The sequence below is a fragment of the Xiphophorus hellerii genome, chromosome 9 (genome assembly GCF_003331165.1).
Source record: "Xiphophorus hellerii strain 12219 chromosome 9, Xiphophorus_hellerii-4.1, whole genome shotgun sequence".
Lineage (NCBI taxonomy): Eukaryota > Metazoa > Chordata > Actinopteri > Cyprinodontiformes > Poeciliidae > Xiphophorus > Xiphophorus hellerii.
In genome coordinates this window covers 9,090,797-9,110,316 of record NC_045680.1, presented here as the reverse complement: position 1 = coordinate 9,110,316, position 19,520 = coordinate 9,090,797, and the positions used below count along the sequence as shown (strand labels likewise).

At 36.2% G+C, this 19,520-nt stretch overlaps 1 protein-coding gene across 1 annotated transcript; it reads right to left on the bottom strand.

Annotated features, from left to right (window-relative positions):
* Window positions 1–1,136: 1,136 nt before the first annotated feature.
* Window positions 1,137–15,531, bottom strand: LOC116725996 (N-acetyllactosaminide beta-1,3-N-acetylglucosaminyltransferase 3-like). Its single transcript, XM_032572444.1, has 2 exons — window positions 15,417–15,531; window positions 1,137–3,423 (listed from the first exon to the last, which is right to left on the bottom strand). Exons 1-2 carry the CDS (start codon window positions 15,431–15,433, stop codon window positions 2,292–2,294), a joined length of 1,149 nt encoding a protein of 382 aa, XP_032428335.1. The 5' UTR covers window positions 15,434–15,531; the 3' UTR covers window positions 1,137–2,291.
* Between the last annotated feature and the right edge of the window lie 3,989 nt (window positions 15,532–19,520).

Here is a 19,520-nt window from a genome sequence, read left to right as displayed (position 1 = left end):
TGCCCTGTAAAAAAAACAGTCACCAAATATAGATATGTTTGTTCAGTTCTGCTTTGATGACTGAAGTATTTATCTAGAAAATCAATCTCAAGTAAACATTCAGTGTTTTCTTTTAGCCATGCTCTGGGAAGGAAAAGACTATATAATGTAAACAGTGAAAACTTTGTATTAAATAATAGCATGTTGTAACATACACAAACCACACATTATTTCAAAGAGTTTTAATTATGAAAAATATATAATAGACAATATCTCCACACCTATTCAAACCCCAGCCCATTGGGAAATTTAATCCACACAGGAAATTAAAATTTAACTTGTCAGAGCAGACAGTTCATATTGATTGGTAATTAGAAAACAACACACCGCAGCTATCTGAATGCATAGTTCATGAATGCATACAGTAGTTTTGATGTAGCAACACACTAATCATTTCCACAATAAATATTGACCAAAACAACAGCTCAAGATCAATTTTTCAGTTTTTCACTAAGAATTTTTTTTTGTAGTCCAGAGGAAAAACTGTGACTCAAGTGTAAAGCGATGCAACACAAACCAACATCAACTGGCTTTTACATTATAGCGGTCAAAAGATACGCTGAGTTATCCCTCATTTTAAAATATACTCAACCCGGGAAATTATTACAGAAATGAGTAAAGGACAAGATACAAAAGGGAAAAAAAATAAAAAGATTATCTTCTCAGTTGCTCTGTAACAAAACATGTTATAGTGCTGTTTAAAAGGCTGAACTCATTGTCTTTGGCTTCCATGTCGTACTTTCTTATAAACCTCTGTAGTAGGTTTATAGTAGGTTGTTCTCAGCAGATACAGAGCAATCAGAACAAGAACCAACCGTCTCAGAGACAGTTTTTACCCGATAGCAATAACAGAACTAAATGCAATCAAAAACAACCATTAATCATTATAAATGATGTATGTGAGAATGTGGTTATTCTTATTTATTAGTTTTTTTTGTTGTTTTTTTACCAGTTATTTGTTAATTCTTACATTGTGTGTGAATTGTGAGACAGTTATTTTTTTGTTTTTAAGCATATTCACTGACTGATTGCACCTTTTAAATTTTGTTGTCCTTGTGACAATGACAATAAAGATTTATCTCTATCTCTATCTCTAGTATTTATCAATATTGAATCAACCTGCTTTATATTATATTTTCTGTATTTTTTGCGGACCATTTTCAAGGAAATGTTTTTCATTTTTCAAGTCAATTCATTTGTTATCCAGAACTTACACACTGCTGCTAAAATTTCACATTTTTGAGACTTAAAAAATTTAGATAATTGAAAAAGATTTAAAAACTTTTAATGTGTAACTTACATAAGCAAAAGTCTTCTACAAATCACAAGCTCATTTAATGTTTTGTGCCAAGGATATCTCATGCGGATCTCATGCGGAAATATGCGGCCCGCATGTTTTCTTTACTAGTCTAACCTTTTTTGTTTGCAACTGATTATGTTTTGTAAATAATCCATTAATTCTTATGCACATATATATTTAAATGCATCTTGAGCATTTATCTTCTCTAAATTAACTCACTCAACTTCACATTAGATTTAATCTGAGTATTTTTTTAAATATTTGCATAGTATTATAATTCTTATAGTGTGCACTTGTCTTTACTATGCAGTGTATTATTCTTTTTTTTATTTTTTACCTTTGTGTGAAAATGCATGTTCTGACTTCAACATGCTGCTGTTATTCCTTTTTCACACATGCAAACACTCCCCCACCTTCCTGTTGACCCTGCATGATGTTCAGTTTGAGATTGACGGCCTGCTCTTTGAAATACTTTTTAGCCCTTACTCCTTGAACTCACAAAGAGGTAGGTATAAGTATTGTGCTCGCACCTTTTCTTTCAACTCAACCAATAATGTTCAGTTAGTTAACTATAACTCTACAAATAAATAAATCAATATCAGCTGCAACATGCGAGTGGAAAAACTGGCCTGGTGAAAAGCTTGGAAGTTTAAATCCAGTAAATATCCTCTAAGACGTTAATGGTTACGAAAAAAAAAAGTGCATAGAACCTGCAAAGCAACCCCTGAGAAACTTGTCCAGAATCTTCTGAAATAACATTCATTAGGAAAGAAGAAAAAACAATATTTTAAATCCACCTGACACATGGATAGAAATGATCCACTAGTAAGTGGCAGTGTAATGTTTCTGTCCATGCAAATTTCTGTTCACATGTGTGGTCACTTGAGGTGGTGTACAGTTAATAAGCTCCATCCTCTTAAATGAGACATTGTTCAGTTGCGTTATGTCTTTTCTAAGCGTCATCACATTTTAGTTTTGGGTTCTGTGTGCTGTGCCACATCAGGTACATCTGAGCTGGGAGGAATCTGTGCACCAGCAAAACGTCTTTATAGAAGCACGGACTGAAGTTGTCTACTTTGTTGGAGGGAATGTGCAGCCCCGCTGTCTTCACACCCATGTGTGAGGACGGGCCAAGTCCGGCTTTGGCCAGACACATCCCCATGTAAACATCATCGATGGGAAGAACTGGTATGGATTTGGACATGCGGTATATAAGCATTGCTGTGTATCCTGACAGAAGGAAGCCCCCTCCGCCACAATACGGAGGGTATGTGTCTGATTTCTGAACTTGAACTGGGATAAAATATTTGCTCCCTGCTGCTCTGATGGGCCCCACATTCTGGATCAGATGACCAGTGAAGAGATGCCTGCTCCCGTTATTTTCCTTGAGGCTTTGCAGATACACAACCATGTTGTTTGTGTGGGCAAACACATCGTCGTCCCCATTCAGGAGGAAGCGAGCATTCGGACAGTTTCTTTCCATCCATTCCAGGAACAGTATTTGCTTCAAAGTGAGGTTGTAAAACGTGTCACTGAAGTCCCACTGGAGGACATCTTTGTGCTCCTGTTGCTCCAGTTTCAGGAGATTGTTCAGTCTTTCTTTTTCATAACTGTCACCTGAAACTCCGGAAATGAAAATCCTTCGAATCGACATGCCGTTGTATAACCTCTCTTTACCCCATGTTTTCCGCAGCACCTCCCGCCGTTCGTAGTTGGCCGGGGAGCTCTTGATGACCAGCAGAAGGAAAACGTCTCCCGATTTCTCAGCTCCTCCACATTTATCAGGGAGATCCAGCAGCATGGGGAAATGTCGACAGTGACAATAGAAGAGAAAGTCTTTGATATTCTGAGGAAGATTTGAGAAGCCTGTGATGTTGGCTGCAGTCAGATTTTGCTGGCATTTTTCCCAAGAGTGTATGTAAGAGATGTTTTTGATTGGTGTCTTTTTTTGTCTGTTATTCTCAGCAGTGTTCTTCTGGAGAGTTTTCTGATGATCAGAGTACATAAAGAAAGGGAAAGCCAGCAGACCAAGGGCTCCAATAAAGAAGAAAATTCTTGCCTTGATTTTTCTCATCTTTGAAGCTCTGAAATGGAGACAAAACAAAGGCTTAATTAAAACAGATTACATTAACAAGAACAAGAAAATACAAAATATGGAAAAACAATAAATAACTCATGTAATGAAAGTATCTAGGTAAATACTGGATCATATTAAAAAAAACAATATGTTGAGCTATCATCACAGTGGATTCCTGGTTTTCCCTTGAATAGCTCTCTCTAAAAATTAGTACAACTTCATATTTTAATAATTTCTACACCAAATAGGCATTAATATGAACAGTGAGAGCTGTCCTAATACCACAGAATCTAACATCTGCAGTCTTGGGGTATAGCCAATGAGCGTCAAGGGAAATAAACGGAGTTCCTCAATTGGCTGCTTTACATATGGCAGCCAATAGTGTGTCAAGTAGCATTGTGTAAAGTTATTCTAGTTGTATAAAATATTTTAGATATGTCCACCAAAAAAATCCTTGAATTGACAGATTGTTAGCAAACAACTCAGAGTCACGTTCCACAGGAAATCTGCAAATACAGAACGGAACTGCGAATGGGTGAGGGGGGGGGTTGACTGCACTTGTGAATCAAAAAACACATGAAGGTTTTCTCCATGGTTAATCAGATTAAGATAAATACTTAGCTATTGGTCAATGCAGGTCAATTGGTTCTGCATCATAAACAAGCAAAGAAAATGGCCTAAAACAAGAAGCATGACACTGTCACGTTGGCCATATTGCTGTTTCAAGAGCCGAGTGTGGAAATCTGAGGATGGTCAGCATTAATCACCTAATAAACATCCTGCTGCATTCTTTCTGGGGTTTTCATGACCAGAGAAATAAACTCCTACACCCAAGTCAGCAGCTCATTGCAAACACATTATGTCAGTTTTTTTTCTTCTTTTTTTTTGCTTCAGAACCTCCATCTCAGATTGAAAGTAGATACGGACAGTGTAAAAAGTACAGGAACTTAAACAAATATTCATCCCTTTACATTTAGTGATCTTTAATGTCTTTTATTGGGTTTTAGTGTCATACGCAAACAAAGACAACTATAAAGTTGGATTCTTATTAAAATGTGCATATCTTTAGGGTCTTTTAAATATTATTTTTACTTTGTCCGTACTTTAACAAGCACTATAGAAACTTAATGACAAGGATTCCACCTTGTCATTAAGTTTCTCACTTCAGAAAAATTTGCTCAAAAAAAGTACACCCCAAAAACCTTTAGCATATACAAAGTAGGTACGATTTCCGCTAATAATCAAGGAAGTGGTGAATGTTAATGTTAATGTTAAAGCAGATGTGCACGTAAATCTGCTTGATATGACTCTTGTTTCTGTCTGTGCTGTTTAAAAATAATTGTAGTTTTTGCGCAGGTTTAGTGAAAAGTGATGTTTCACCACTGGCTGGTAGAACCTGAGGAAATGTTCAGATTTTTAATTTAACACCTTTTTCTCTAGCAGAGGTAGTTAAAGCTTAAAAAAAAAACCTTCATCCCCAAAACCCCAAACTCATTTGGTCACTAATTCTATTCTGTCAATTTCCCAATCAGGATTTTGTAAACAAAAAAATTCTACCACTGCAGCACTAAGTGACGCAGTGATCCCACATTGACAGGAAAATTAATACAAAGAAAAAGCTCTGGTGGAGTGGATTTGGTGGTGAGATATAATTAAGGCTCAGCTGCAAGGGAGGCATTTTGCTGTGGTTTAGAGAACAGTGTCCAATGGGAATGATCACCAAGGTTGCAATATGTTTTCAATTAGTTACTGATTTCAAGATGCATGTTAGAAGTCCTTAGAGAAGAAGGAGGCTGTGGACTCAGGGACTATTTATTGTGATAAACAACTCGACTGCTTTGTGCAAACAGTCGAGCAGGAATGCAGTACAAGGCACCAGTAGAAAGGTAATGTGTGGACAATGCAGGACTTTGACATAAAAATAACTTGTTAATGAAGTTTTGACAAAAAAAAAAAAAAGAAGAAAAAAAGCATTTGTTGATAAACAGCATGTTGAAATCATAAATGGTCTGGCATTTTCAATTTTGGAGTTGATTTGTAGAAACAAGATTTCCTCTGAAGACAAACATAACAGCAAGAGTATTTAGTAAGAGTCTGGCTTCTGATACAACGAGTGCTAAGTTTGCCCGTTTCAACAGATCTGTCAAAACCAATGAACAGAGAAGAGGAACATAAGCTAATTTTCTTAGTTTTACATAAAAGTTCACCAACCTGAAAAGATTTGATCAAGCTTGACTTTGGACAGGAATATAGCATAGATAGCAAACCACTAAGTCATTTGCTTCTCAATCTCCAGCATCATCACTGTTGCCTTGCAGCAAGAAAGTCTTATATTCAAATCCTGGCCTTTCTAAATATATTGCGTTTTCTCCCTGTGTGCATGTATGAGTTCTCCAGCTTCCTCTCACAGTTGAAAATCCTGCATGTTGAGTTAATCTATCTTCTGATTCTTGTACTGTATATTTGAATTTATTTTTCATAGATAACTGTCAGGTCTATTTTTGCTTTTGGTTTTTTTGTCTTAGTTTCCTTCCTGGGTTACTTATCATCTCTCCTTCCTATGTTTTTTTCTTGCCACAGCTTTTCCTCATTTCTTCTGCTCTGCCTACTTGGTTCTCATGCAACTTTTCTACGCCGAATCAGTGATTAAATTCATTCAATGTAGTTGTGTTTTGCCCATCACGTTCAAACCACTCGCCTGATTTTCTTGTTATTTAAGTTCATTGTTCATTGTTTAGTGTTGGATTAATTAGTTTTTTGCTCTCATGATTGTACTGCATTCCACTTTCTGCTCCAAGTTCCATGCTTGTTATTGTTGTTCATGATTACCTTCATAAGTGTAAGCTTTATTTTATTTTTTTTAAATATGCATCATATTTTGAGTTCATGTTTCATGCCACTTTGAACAATTTGTTTGGAAAGCTGTTACGGCCCGGCTCGGATGGCCGCAACAAAAATTAAGGAGAACAACCAGAAATATTTTTAGCCCTTCAGAGGCATTTATTTTAAAAAATGATTGTCTAGGAGCACAATGAGAGGCGGCCCAAGATGTGACAAACCCTCAGCCTGGTCCTTTTCCAGTCATGGACCCGGTTGGTCCCCGCAGGTCTCTGCTCCCAATCCCCACAACGTGTCAAGCGGACTACCGGTGCCGCACCTGAGTCCAGATCTCGGCTGGGCCTGGGTCTCCGGGTCGTCTGCGCCTGGTTTTTGCATCGGCCATGATCTCATAAGTGGAACAGCGCTCCTTATATACAATCCAGGTGGCCACGTAATCAGAAGCGAATCCCACAATCGAGGACCTTACTTGACAAACAATTTACCACATTGCCACACAGGCAGGGCCGTCACAAAAGCTCTCACAAACAATGCACATTTCAATAACGAAATACTTTCACTTCATCTGCTTTCTCACGTTCCAGTTTGGTAGGTAGTTGTAAAGCATCTATAAGCTATTTGTCAACCACAAACAAACGAAGAAAGAACTTTCTTTTTTATGAGTGCAGTCCAAGGGACAAAATGCCACAAGTATGTTACGTTTACAAAACCAAATTTAGATTTTGTATTAAATTTCTTTACTAAAATTAAACCTAACTTGAGAAACTTTTTGTCTCTCTCCTTCAGGTCAGTGAAGAGGATAATCATTAACATTTTCTGCGCTCATAGTTTCAGTTCTTCAAAACTGAAAATGAATGATGAACCGAACCTAAATCACAATGCATTAGTGTTTCGCAGCATGGAGCCAGAAGCTGTTTTATGTGTTATGTACTTTGGCTCTATGATTCAATCCACTTCCATTTGAAACAACTATAAAATAATTAATTACGATAAACTGATATATCTAAGATAATGTAATATAAAAAGAATCCACTTGTAAATAAACACGCCATACAAATGCTTGTTTTCACATTTGAATATGAGCAAATATAATAACTACATACATTATATTTAGGACACTACCAAAGAACCAGGCATTGTTGCAGTTCTTGCTTTGATGTGAGTTTTTTTCAACATCCTGGTAGCATGTTATTTTAAGGATCTAAAATTATTTTTTTTATTATCAGCTGATCAATGATTTGAAAATGTGTCGGTGTAGTTCTACCAGTAGTTGCAACACACAGGTTTGTTATTCTGATTTAAAAAATTAAATTCAGTTCTCTTTAGGAATTGTTATTTTAAATAATTGAATATATTACAATTACCACTACTTATTATTTTATTTTAATCATGGCAACTCTGGATTAGTATCTCTGAGAATTGGCAAATTTTTTTTTAACGTAGCCTTTAAAGTTTAACAATTCCCCTCATTCACGACTAAGTAAAATAATCTGTAGCAGATTTTTTTGTTGTTTTATCCTTGTAAATCTCTTTTCTTTGTTGCCATTGTATTCAATACAATGGCAGCAAGACAGAACAAAATTAAAATCATTAAAGAAAAAGACATGTCAAATACAGCAAACTAATTTGTTTGGCTTTTGAGTTGAATTACAAGCGCAGCTTAAAGAATATAAATGCTGCTCATAAAAGATGAGCAGCAAACTGAAAATCTGCTAACTCTGCTCATAATTAAGATTCTGAGTTGTTAAAAGGGTTAAATCATTCTTGTAGCAGCTAATTTTTAGATGCCTATTGACAAACATGTGCTGCAAGTACAATTTCCTGTCTAATCAGAAAAAAGAACAAATACCACCCTTAGTGGTTTCCGTATTAGAACCATCAACAATGCTAGGCACCTTTGACTCGCTAATGTGTCACACCGTTCATCTGTGGCTTACAACTAAAATGTTACAGATTTGAAAAGCTCTTGTAGTATTTTCTAGTTTAATTCGTCATGTAAAACATGGGTGTTCAGCTCCTCAAGGCTCGGTATCCTGACCATTTTAGATGTGTCTTTCCTTCAACACAGTTGATTCAAAAGATCCATCTATCTCTGCAGCTTGTCATAATATTCTGCACAGGCTTACGAGCAACAAAGCCTCAAGGAGTTCTTGCTGCAACAGTGTTTGAACGGAACTTCTTTTTTCGCCTTCCCAAGTTTCGCTAGCAGACTACATTCCAGCGCTATTTCAATCCTGTTTCTACTTGAACACTACTGAAGAAGTCGACGTAAAGCTTTATTTATCTACGTTTTCTTTTTGTTAAAAAAAAAAAAAAAGGTGAACCAGTGTGCTGAGTGTGTTGAACCAGGGAACAAGCTAAAATATACTGGATCCAGAAGACTGACTTTGGACATCACGTTAGATTAAGATTTGGCAGACTGCCAAGTTGTCATCCTTGTTTCATATTGTTGGACTGGGTCTAAATACTCAATGTAACCCTGAGCAGGAAGGAGTGTATAGAAAACAGATAAAATCATGGGAACATACAGTATTGTGTGTGCAGTTTTCAGGTTTCCTGTAGCCTAATTTGAATTAGAAAATGCCATTAGCATGCTCTAATCTGTGCAGTAAGAGTGCAGGTCTTGGAAAAAGGCATTGAATCTCAGAAGGTTGCAATAAATAGTAAAAATTATTTCATTTAGTCATGGATAAGGCTCTCAAGAATATATCTTGCTTGTAAATGTTGGCTGGTAATTGTTCATATTAGTTTACATGTAACTATTTGCATGTCCAGGCAGCAATATAAAGATCAAACCTTTTGGAGCTGTTGCTAATGTACAGAATGACAAAGTGTCTTTAGGGAAGATTGGTAGGATTTCCCCCCAACGAGACACCAATCTATCAAAAAGTTCACCAACAGTAATTTCTGAGGCCAGTTTAAAATCACAGTTTAACCAATCATGTCTATTTCTGCACTGTAGGAGGAAACAGGAGGCAGGATGAGGGCTAACAGAAAACCTCAAAGTGCACAAAGCAAAACCCTCACACGTTGGTTATATCCTCCTTTGTGTTTCATAAAGAGAGCATGTTTGGAAACTAACAAAGCAGCATTTTAGCCAGGCTCTGTAACTTGGGAGAATTTTAAATGTTTCATGATTTCTTTCCTTCTTGTCTTTTATATCATTTCAACAAAATAAAATCATCTGCGCCAAAAAATCCTATTTCATTTGAATAGGATTTGAATCCTATTCAAATTAAATAAATTGCCTTTATAATTAGTTTTCCTCCTCCACCCCCATTTCTCTCCGTTAGGTCACTATAATCTTTCCATGTACTGTAAATAGGCCTGTCACGATAGCAAATTTTGCTGAGCAATTAATTGTCTCAAAAATTATTGCGATAAACGATAATATTGTTTGAAGACCTTTTTACACTGATTTAATGGAAATGACATAATAATCCATGCGATTTCTTGCAAAAGATAGATACACTTTATTTTCAAAAGAACACTAAACACTGGAACTGATAAACAAAATAAACAAAACAACCAAAAACGAAAATAAAATGGATTCTCAGTCTCCATTAACAAAAAACGCACTTGAAAAAAAAAACTAAACAACATAAAGTCAAAGTGGAAATAAATACTGCATTCAACCAAAAGAGTGCAGATTATGAAGTGTGTATACTATGTTGCCCTTCAGTAATAATTAGATTTAAATAGAGAAGATGGGCACATCGACTACCTGATGCAATAGTTCACACTGCAGATTTTTTGCTGCTATTTTTCCCCTTACAACAATCTTAAAACGTTGATCTTTCTAAGATTGTGTGGTGTGTTACGGTAGATCGTCGTTGCCGCTCCGATCTAAATCAGGGATTTTCCCCACTGGGAGCTTTAACGCAGCCTGTTGAATGTGACAGGTAGCCAATCAGAAAGCTGGATTCTCCTCAGCACTTTCTGAGGGGAAATTACGGAGGGGAATCCCAAACAGCTGACACGGCGCAACCCGAAGTCCAGCGGACATTGGAGATGATATGTGGAAACAACATTAATGTTTATTCAACATGCAAAGAATATAGAAATGACAAGAGGAGGAGTTGGAGCAAAATTGCTACCGCACTGGGTAACTTTTCAGCTGTTCTTCGTTAACGTGACGTAAATAGGTTATAATGATTTTCATTCAGTCAGGACTTTACGCTGACACTAGCCACATACATTGCAGGTAGATTGTAGTAAAGCATTGATTAATGCCTGGTTTTAAAATTAGTTCACTGGACTTGTAGCCATTATTCTGTGCCCATTGTTGGACACCACATGGCAGGAACGAATCCGATCGAACCGTTATACCTAGGATTTCTTTTGGCTAATGTGTGATCTGTCAGGTTTTGAAAATGGGCCGACAATCGGCCGACAGCTCTAAGATCGTGTAGTGTGCGCTGGGCTTTACACTGAGGAAATGAGGAAGGGAGGGTCAGTAGAGAGCACCGGAGTTGAGCCTTTTTTTCATTCAGTGTCATTAACAGAAAGAGAAAAAGGCCGGAAGAGACGATAATGCCGATAATTAAAATGACGTCGATAGTTTTAATTTATCGTACGATTAATCGATTTATCGTTTATCGCGACAGGCCTAACTGTAAATATATCAAACTGCATGTACAGGATAAAAAAAACATTTTATTTTACATCTTTAAAAGCTTTCAAGGTCAAGTAAAACATAAAAAAATCAGTTATGGTATTTTTTCACTCCCAGCTATAGTCAATGCTTCATTTGAAAAACTGGCATTATAGAAATAAAAATCAAAGTAAAACAATTCAATGTATGTGTTTGTTTTGTTGTAGAGGATGATTCAAATGCAGGAATAAAGAGTTTCATAGAGAATCAAAAAATATATATAAAAAAAACAGTACAGAGATATAGTCTGTCTAGAAAATGGTGGCCAGGAATATGGGGTGATAACAGGCAAAAAATAATCATCCAGCAGAGACAGACAGAATGACGGGGCAATAAAAACTGAGGGAGGTGATGAGTGTAGCAAGACACATAAAACCAGTTAAACAGAGTGAAAGCCCCGAGTGAGAAATCTACAAAACAGAGATGAATGGAAGCGAATAAGTCGCAAAAGACAAACATACAGAGATCAGAAAACATAACATGCCAACAAGAGATTGACAAAAATAACATTTAAAAATATGAGACAAAAACACTCCGTAGTAACAAACAACCAGGCAGTAAAGAGACCAAAGACTAGAACGTTTCTCTCCAACCAGGATAAAACTACAAAGAATGCTTCTATGGCAATCTTTAAAGAGCCTTTTTGTGTCTAACCAACACAACCCGAAATTAAGGAACCCCAAAGTGCTGAGAAAACTAAATGACTGAAGTCAAACCAATGTTTTTATTAGTTTGTCTTCAAGGCAAAATTTCCAACTCTGGCATATTTGCAGCCAATAAAATATGTACTAGATATTCAACAACTTCACTTAACAAGGTTTATATGCTAATTTAATAAATAAGACTAGTATAGTTATTCCTTTATGTTCTAAAAACACAAAAATATAGACTGAATCTGGATTCTGCTCTAACGTCAGTCAAATCCACAGTGTGGCTTTAAACCACACTGTGAATTAAAGCCAATATAAAATGAAGTAATGCTTGGGTGTGTGATGGCAAATCAAGTCTTCTAACATTTGTTAAAAACGGTTGGAATAAGTTAGAGTATATGGGCAGGTCACACATTAAGTCATTACATGAAAAGTATGCTCCTACTACCAAGACAACTTGACGCAAACAAACCCATTTTGCAAATCATCTTCCTCAAAGCTAAAGCAGAAGTTTGAATCCCTCTAAACTACTCCACAATTTAAGAATCAAAACAGTTACTAAAGCCATTGTATTACATTCCGTTTATTGATTTTTATTTTCTGGAAATTGGTAATTGTTTGCCAACCTGTATGGGTACAAGTAAGAACTAAAGTAACGTGGAATTTAAGCCTAGAATGACGTTTGATCATGTTCTCGTCTTCGGGGCTGTTTTGATCTGTAATGTTTTAGATGAAAGATTCAGCACACTTCACTAATGTGCTACCAGCTTTTCTGCAATATCAAAGATCTAATCAGGACATGTCATCACGTCTCAATAAGAGATCCAGTAGACCTGATAGCCGTGATAAGATGCATCCGTACGCATGTTCACAGTGCTTCACTCATACAGTTTATGCTACAGCCTTATTCCAAATTTCATTAGAAATAAGAAACACTCGATTATGACAACGTAGTACAAAAATTTTCTTTTTAGATTTATTAAAAAAGAGAAAACAAACAAATCCCATTTCTGGACGCAAGTATTCACAAACTTTGCTGAAGGGAGCTAATTTTTTGGCATATAATTTGTGATAAGAGTCTGCCAATTATTTTGAGGGTTTTAATTTCCAGATGCTTCCTTTTGCTCTTCCAACAGAGGAAAAGGAAGCATCTGGCCTGACAGTAACGGTTATAATTGTAGAATGTTGTTGCAACATATTTAGCTTTCATAATGTAACACAAAATGACAGACACCAAAGAAAACTATTTCAGTCCACAGCAAGAATTCTGCTTTCTTTACTAGAAGTAGAAATATAATAAAAACAAATATAAATAAATGGTTTCAATTTATCTGCTATACTCCTAAGTCAGCTACAACAGAGATACAGTACATCATGCAGCTATATTTTCATGAAGGAATTCAAAGTGAAACTGTGGTTTTAAATACAGATACTATGTATCAGATACTAATATGTGATCACTTGATTTCTATGCAAGTATTCATCATCCTCCAATGAGGATGAGTTTGGGATTATCATAATGCTAAACTCTTATCGCTAGCCTCATTTCTCTTGTTCGTTCAAGTCACACACTCATAAGGATAGTATATAGGATGGGGCAGTTTGCTCAACATCAGGTCTTAATTTTCATTCCTTATTTGTAGGAATGAAGAGTGTGACTTTTACAACCTTGGTAACACTTTTTTCGACAGTTCTAACACAGACGGTATCTATTGTTCCATAGAAATCATTGTACAAGAGATAAGGCAAGAACAAATTGTGTGCGCCTCTCCCAAGTTGCTTAGTATCATCTGAAGGGGAAATGGAAACTTAAACAGACAACTGTAAAACTCAAGCTAACAGGACAACAGGGCAGGTTCAGAGACTGCTAAATTTATATGTGCTTCTGCTTTTTGGAGTCTTGCTAATTTATATAATAGCAAGACTTAAAAACATCTATGCCGAGATAAGATGCACAAGCTACAAATTAGAAAACTGTCAATTTTATTCCAACCATAATTGATTTATAAGTAGTTGATCATTAATAGAGTAATAAAGTGAAGTAATGCATGAATGAAATGTCTTGCTTCAATCTGAAGAGCCCAGAACAACACACAACACATGATTATATAGTCCCTTTAAGAAGCTCCTACTCGTTCTGACACTCTATCAGCTCATCATAGTAACAATACTCCTCATTATGCCATTTAATACTGTTCTTAGGAACTGAGTTGGACTGAGAAATAGTTTGTATGATGAGCTCAGCAGACATGCATTTTCACCAGGTGTCCGCTGATTGCTGCTGCTGCTGCTAGTCTGGTTGAACTGAATCGGGAATTATGACATTCTTATCACAATCTATGCAAGATAGTTCAGGTTTATGCGATATGTATTAAGTAGTTTAGTACTTTAAATGACATCTATTTGATTTGTCCTAGCTGGACTACAAAAAGTTAGATCCGGTTCTGCATGGTAGACTCAGCTGTTGAGTTTTAGGATGTGAAATCAGCCATCTTGCTCTCAGCATGGCAAAGTGATGGTTGTTAATTTGAGAAAATTGTCACAGATTAAATAACCGTCATACAAAAGCAATTATGTGCACAAAAATAGATCAAATGTGCATCATTTTTAAGTTTAAGCTGTCTGAGCACTTAAAAAAAAAAACTCTCCGTGATCATAAACATATAAATCAGAGTGCTCTGTGAATTGCATCAATCTGGCTAAATATCCTGAAAGCTGAATCAAAAAATAGAAAATAGGCTAAAAAAAGAAAAAAAGCATAGAGCACACGGGAAATGAGTACCTTCAACAGGATGGAAGAAAATAACATGATTTCATTGGATCTGATGCTGTCCTCAAAAAACTCTTTCTGACAGCTCTTGACTACTAATTATCCCTTTAAGAGTTTTTTTCAACATGGTGACTTCTACTTTCAAAAAGCCAGTGGCAGAAAGTTAGGAAATACAAAGAGGCCATAACTTCCTTTTTCCTCTCATTGTTTGAGCCCTTTCAAGTTGACATGATGGAATACTACCTTATAAACAGAACCAAGTTTTCACGCCGATAGTCACAAATTATACATTTTACTTAGGACATAATTTTTACCCCATGCAGTTGGTGAAATCTAAAATGAGAATACCGAATTAATCTCCAGCTCAGCAAATGTGGACATTCAAGTAGAGTACAGTATTCGTATAATGAGTTTTTCAATCCAAATACATTTTAATCTTTTGTTCCTAGCTATATGAGGGGAAGCAATAGTTAATTATTAATCAGTTTCTGGTATTGTTCACATTAAGGACAAATGAGTCAACATTTGAAAGTCAGTAAACGTTGGTGAATGAGTCATTGTAGTATCATAAGAAAACTAACATTTGTGGGAACAAAACTGGGAAGCAAAATCCAAAGTCGTTAAACAGCTGTAGTTGTTTTATCTATTTACTTGCTCAACTATTCTTTTTAGTCTCTTATCTATGAGTCACGAATCTCAAAATGTGTTGAAACCTAATGTGTTTTCTTTTTTTTTATGAAACGGTCTTGCCTTTTAAGAAGCGGGACTGCACGCGCCTGAAAGCACACGAGAGTTTCAGTTACATTAGTATATTTAGCACATTGGAGCAGACACACGCACCCATTTTAGAGACGCAGAGGCTTCTATATCGAGGCTTCATTAAAGTAAAAAGGCATTCGACGTAGTCAGGTTCCTAAATGAACTGGATGCGAGAAAATATAAAGTTTCAGGCAGTTGAAAAATTTGTCAAATGTCATTTCCCGTTATGGCTCAATATACGACGCGCAAACTCAGCCGCTCGCTCTCCCAGCTTCCTCGATGATAAATGAGCCTTATTTATTTGAGAAAAAGTTTCAAAGTTTTATTACCTGTTGATGCAAATCATCGCTCTCCTCTCTTACTTGAGTCACATCAGTCATAACTGTGGCTTCCTAGGGCAGCCTTACCAGATTTTGGAGCCGCTGGGCGGTGTCTGAAATGCACTAACGGTGACTCCATAGGTTAATAACACCCGAAGCGGGTGCCATTTGTCTGTCAGGACAAGTTGTATTTAGATTTATACAAAAATCTAATTAATTTATCTCAAAAGATTGGAGAATCATCAATTTAATTTCCGTAATTTAATTCATGTCATCACATTTAGATTTATTTCTGTTATATCAGGCATAACATGCACCTAATTGAAACACACATTTTTCTTTCTCAGAAAATCTGAGTATTACATGAAACTGATTAAATATATATATATTAAATATATAAATGTTACCTTTTGTCCATATTATGATCTGAATAATCTTTACAAAGACTATTATGCAAGTCAAGTTACTGTTAAAGAAGCAGGCTGTTCACAATGCTAAACTTAAGGATATTAATAGAAAGTTAGGTGGAAGGAAAAACTGTTGGAACAAATCAAAACGGGGATAATCACAACCTTGACAGAATTGTGAAGAAAAGATTATACTCCAGAAGGTGTGAACTGTGACTGCTTCAAAAACCACCACACACAGACGTGTCCAGGATGTGAGCTACAACCATTGTGTTGATGTTTTAGGTCACACCTGACCTGGACTAAATGCCAAATGTAGAAGAGAGTTGTTTAACATTATACTAAAAGATGACTTTTTTTTTCATTTAGTTTGTTTATTATGGTGTCAGAGTCTGTAGAAATGGTGCAGATGCACGGAACCCTAGATGGTTGAAGTTCAGTTTGACATTTCTACAGTTCCTCAAACCATTGATGATTAGAGGAACTAGCTATCAGGAAATGTGTGTGTAGTTACAGTGGTGGTTATTTAATATTCCAGCAGTACTTGGCATCTGCCAAAAACACCAATATCATCAGGTGACACCGTGATCGATTCACAACACCCAACTTAAACCCCTCAAAACATCTAGGTCTAGGGAGTATTGTCAAGAGGAAGATGAACACTAGAGCCAGTATTGCAGGTGAGTCATTGCAGGTGAGTTTAAATCAGACATTTAGAACACCCCTCAGAAGAGCCGTCATCTCTACGCCAAACTGCATTGATATAGTGATTTATACAACAGTACACGGACGTACTTCTCAATATGCACACATTTCTGTTTTAAAAGTCTGTTTGAGAATAATAATTTAATATTAAAATTTTCAGAGATACTGAACTTTTGGGTTTTCATTTGTCATAATCATCAAAATAACTGAAATGAAATTTTTTGACAGGTTGTTTCTCTGCTTGTACTTTTGATTTTGTCCTGTTCATTTTATTTTTGCATTTCTTTAGATAAGTGTTTACCTAAGTTGTTTAAATTCTCCTCAGTTTACTTCATGTTCATAACTCTCTTTCTCTCAGTCTGCCCAGTCTCATCACAGCTGAACCCTGATCCAAATCAACCACCGGTTTTTTGTCTGTTATCCAGTTCTCTTTGGTACTTTCTCTCCTCCACACAGCTGGATTATCCTGTTCTATGTCTTTTACCTGCTGCAGTTCCCAGACTTTACCACATTGTGCCACCTGTAGGTTTTACCATCATTTTATTGAAATCTCTTAATTAAATCTCTCCTGTTGACTCTGCCAGCTATTCAGCATTCTGACAATTTTGTCTGTAATGAATCTAAATGATTTCCTTTTTATACCTAAGAGGTAAATTAACCTCTCAATCAACCAGATTTACTCAGATGTCCCTGTTCATTATGAATTTACTAGAAGTAAAGGATGCATAAGTCACGTTATTAGGTAATGTTAGAATCAAACTGCTTTAGTTGTTATTTAATTGTCTCATTCCAGGAAGAAGTAGCTTAAATTCTCCCACAGAGAGCTTAATGTAAAAGTTTCAATAAATCTAAAATCTCCAGATAAAAGTGCAATCTATGCTGTGGTTGATATTATCTGCAGGCTAAAAGATCAGAATGTTACCTACATTTTTGGACTTTTACACAATTCATGTAATTACTCACTTTTGTGTTCAACTGTCTCTGAACTTATGGCCATTGTATTGTTCCAGAAATAAAGTATTGGTCTCTCTCTCTCTAAATTAAAGATCATAATGTCCGTGCATTTGAAGAAGGCCCTTTTTTTTAATCAAATACTTGCCATAAAACATTAATTGAGTGCCTTTATCTAACATGAGAAAATCTATTATAGTGAGAATGCTGATGCAATGCTGTCCCCATACAAAGCAAGATTCAGAAGAGAAGACTACATGTGGTACAATAATTTCATTGTTTCCTTCTGACCAAAAGTTTATTTATTTCACAAAAAACAAAGTAAAAACAGAAAATAAACAGGACTGTGAAGTTATACTGTTTTCCTGGGGGATCTCCAGTAATGCTGTTGTAAGCTTTCTCAAAAATCTTCAGCTGTCTCTATTAGCATCAGACAACAGAAGCTCTGGAAATGCACAAGAGCCCAGAGGAAAGACCCTGGCTGTCACAGTACAAAATAGTTTTTTTGAAACTTTAATTCTTGAGTAGGATTCAAACCGTTCTTCAGCAAATTCGTGTGAATTAACTGAAGACAGTAAATAGCAGGTCCATATTATCTACCCCCATAACTGCAGCAGGAGCACCAGGTATTTATTCAAGGCACCAACAAGGCCATTTGACACTAATGCAATTACAAATGCTGAATAGCTTTGTTATGTTGGATCTTTGTTGTTCATGTATGGCATTATGATGTGGCTGTTGAACAGGTACAAAGGACTCACATGGAAGGTGCGTGATTGTTATTCAAAGGGTTTTCGCTCTTATTCAGTCATTAACTACCAGAGAAGTGAGAACCGGACATGGATCTTTAATAGACTCCACCTGAGTGGTAATTTCCCTGAAATGTCTTTATTTAGTGGAACTGTTTAACACATGAACATCAAGTTCAGGGGACAATATCGCGTTACATTGCTCAATAACAAAAAGAAAGCCTAAAGCAAATAATGCAATATCAGTTAGACTAGATGTGGAGTAATTTGATCTAGGAAGTATTGGTTCTTTATCTTTGCTCAATATTTACTTAAAGACCTGTCATGCTGAATGGTAAAGAACAATGAAACAGGAAACAGCAAGGAAACACATAAAACGTAAGTGTTTTATGTGCTTTAATGCGCTGTTTTCTGTTTGTGCCTCATGCAGACACGGGAGGTTAAGATGGTATAGCTACTGAGACTTTTTATTACACATACTACATCTGTTTGAAGAGGTATAAAAGAGTCGCATTAAAAATAAGCAGGAAAAGCCTCGACAAAGATAACTGAAGGTGGAATGGGAGAAGGAGAGTGTGAGTATTACACTGACTTGGTGTCTAAAGTCAGTCCTCAAGGGCTGGTTTCCTGTATGTTTTTAGTTCCTTCCCTGATTCAACACACCTGAACCAAATGGTGGGTCATTAGCAGCCTCTGCAGAACTTAATGGCATGCTAACAAGGTAGTTGGATTATTTGAAACAGCTGTGTTTGAGCAGAAACATCTAAAACTGGCAAGACTGGAACTGGACACTCATGTTTTATGCTGAGGTGTAGAGTTTTTTTTCCCCCAAAATACAGTTAGAAAATCCAGTGACAAAGTGGAAAACATAAGAGCATAATTTTATGTATCGCAGAGGGGGTGAATGCAGGCACCTTCTCAGTTAGTATCAATGTTCTAAAAGGGTTTCAAAGAACGAGAAATGCAAATATACTGAAGATGACATGTAAAAAAAAAAAACCTTGAAAGTGAAAAAAGGCCTGAGAAAACAATAGAAAACCTGATGGAAAACACCATCAGGAAATGAAATATGCTGAACCAACTGAAAACAGAGAATAAAGATAACAGAAAGATCTGACAATGAACAAAGTAAAGGGAGTAGTTATACTCCCTTTACTTTGAAAAGTAAAGGGAAAATGATCACTGGAAAAGTGACAGATGGGTGATTAGCTGACTCAGAAGATCTCCAGAGAATGACAGGGAACAACAGTCTCTTCAAGTGAGCAGAGAAACCATGGATAAACAAATTTAAAAATCTTTAA